Consider the following 1,347-nt stretch of genomic DNA (forward strand, 5'->3'; position numbering starts at 1 on the left):
GCCACCTCTAGGGTGGGCCACAGGGGCTGTTTATACAAGGACCCCTCACCCAACACTGAGATGCAGCCACCTCTGGGGTGGGGAATGGGGGTTGTTTATACAGGGACCCCTCGCCCAGGGCTGAGGTGCAGCACCCAGGCTCTGGTAGGTCTCCCACCCAAGCCCTGCTAGATCTGAAGCTCCCGTGAAATCGCCTGAAACACCCCTCACTCCTTCTCCCCTAGGGTTTTCCTTTGGGGTGTGTGCGTGTTCCCCATTTCCCCGCCGCCCCGGGCGCTCACCGTATGCGCGTAGCGGAGCTGCCCTGTCCGGTCGCAGTACATGATGTTCAAGCGCCGGCTCTGGTAATCAGTGCAGTTGGAGGTGCTGGAGATCTGGGAAAGCAAGGAGGGGCCGTGTGGCGGGAGGTGGCTTGGGGGACGGCAGTCATGTGACACACAAAAGCAGTCACGTGACCTGCCAAAGGAGTTTGGGTGTCCCCACATCCAGACCAGTCCCCTCCCCTACCCCTGGCCTTTTCCCTACCTTCCCAAGACAGACCAGTGGGTCTGGTGCCTCCACCCCACGCCCCCCAATCATCACAAATGGACCCACCCCCCCAGTGTATTTGCATTAGGGGGGGGTGTGATTTTATATCTCCTTCCTGACCCCCCACACGGCTATTCACCCCCACAACCTGAAGCATGAGGGTGGACAGCCGTTGAGGTTGAGATCCTAACCTAAGGGAGCCAAGGCACATGGGGCAGCAGGAGATCTCAGCCAGGGCTGCCCCCTTCACCCCAGATCCCCTGGACAAGCTGCTCGCTTGGCGCCTGGATTCCCCCCCACGCCCACCGCTCCAGGTGGCGGCTCTCACCTCACCATACTTGCCCCTGCCGGGCATCCAGGCTTCGATGTCATATTTCCGGTAGGCGGGCAGCCCGAGCTCCTGGGTGGGCATATCCAGGACCCTGCCGCAGAGAGACCAGTCAGGCAGGCGGTGGGAGGTATGGACTGATCCCAGCACTCGGGGCACCTGGTCCGGAGCAGGGTGCTGGTGCCGACTTCCCAGCCCAGCGGGGAAGCGGCCCTGAGCCGCCAAGGAGGGCGGCAGGGTAACCCTTGTGGGGGTGCCCCTCACCCCTGCCCCATACTCCCCTTTTGACAGAGGCCTGCAGAACTCCCAGCCTCCCCTCCCCTGCTCACCTGTAGTGCAGCCCTAGCTCAGAGAAGATCTCCTTCTGCAGGGCGAGGAACTCCTCCAGCAGGGCGGCGCTCTCCTCCCCGCTCTCCGCCGCCGTCACCCCGAACATCTCCACCTGGGGGGGGAGGGAAACTGGCGCGTCAGGCGGGAGGAGCCGCTTCCAC

General features: G+C 63.5%; 1 protein-coding gene across 1 annotated transcript; it reads right to left on the reverse strand.

Moving 5' to 3' along the window:
* Positions 1 to 206: 206 nt before the first annotated feature.
* LOC113405495 (serine--tRNA ligase, mitochondrial-like) lies at positions 207 to 1,298 on the reverse strand (the record flags this gene model as incomplete). The annotated part of the gene is made up of 3 exons (XM_026646714.2): positions 207 to 374; positions 857 to 950; positions 1,186 to 1,298. Coding segments are annotated over 3 exons (375 nt in total), but the record flags the coding sequence as incomplete, so codon positions are not given.
* Between the last annotated feature and the right edge of the window lie 49 nt (positions 1,299 to 1,347).

Source organism: Terrapene carolina, unplaced genomic scaffold (genome assembly GCF_002925995.2).
Source record: "Terrapene carolina triunguis isolate 2854851 unplaced genomic scaffold, T_m_triunguis-2.0 Scaffold39608, whole genome shotgun sequence".
In the NCBI taxonomy this organism is placed as follows: domain Eukaryota; kingdom Metazoa; phylum Chordata; order Testudines; family Emydidae; genus Terrapene; species Terrapene triunguis.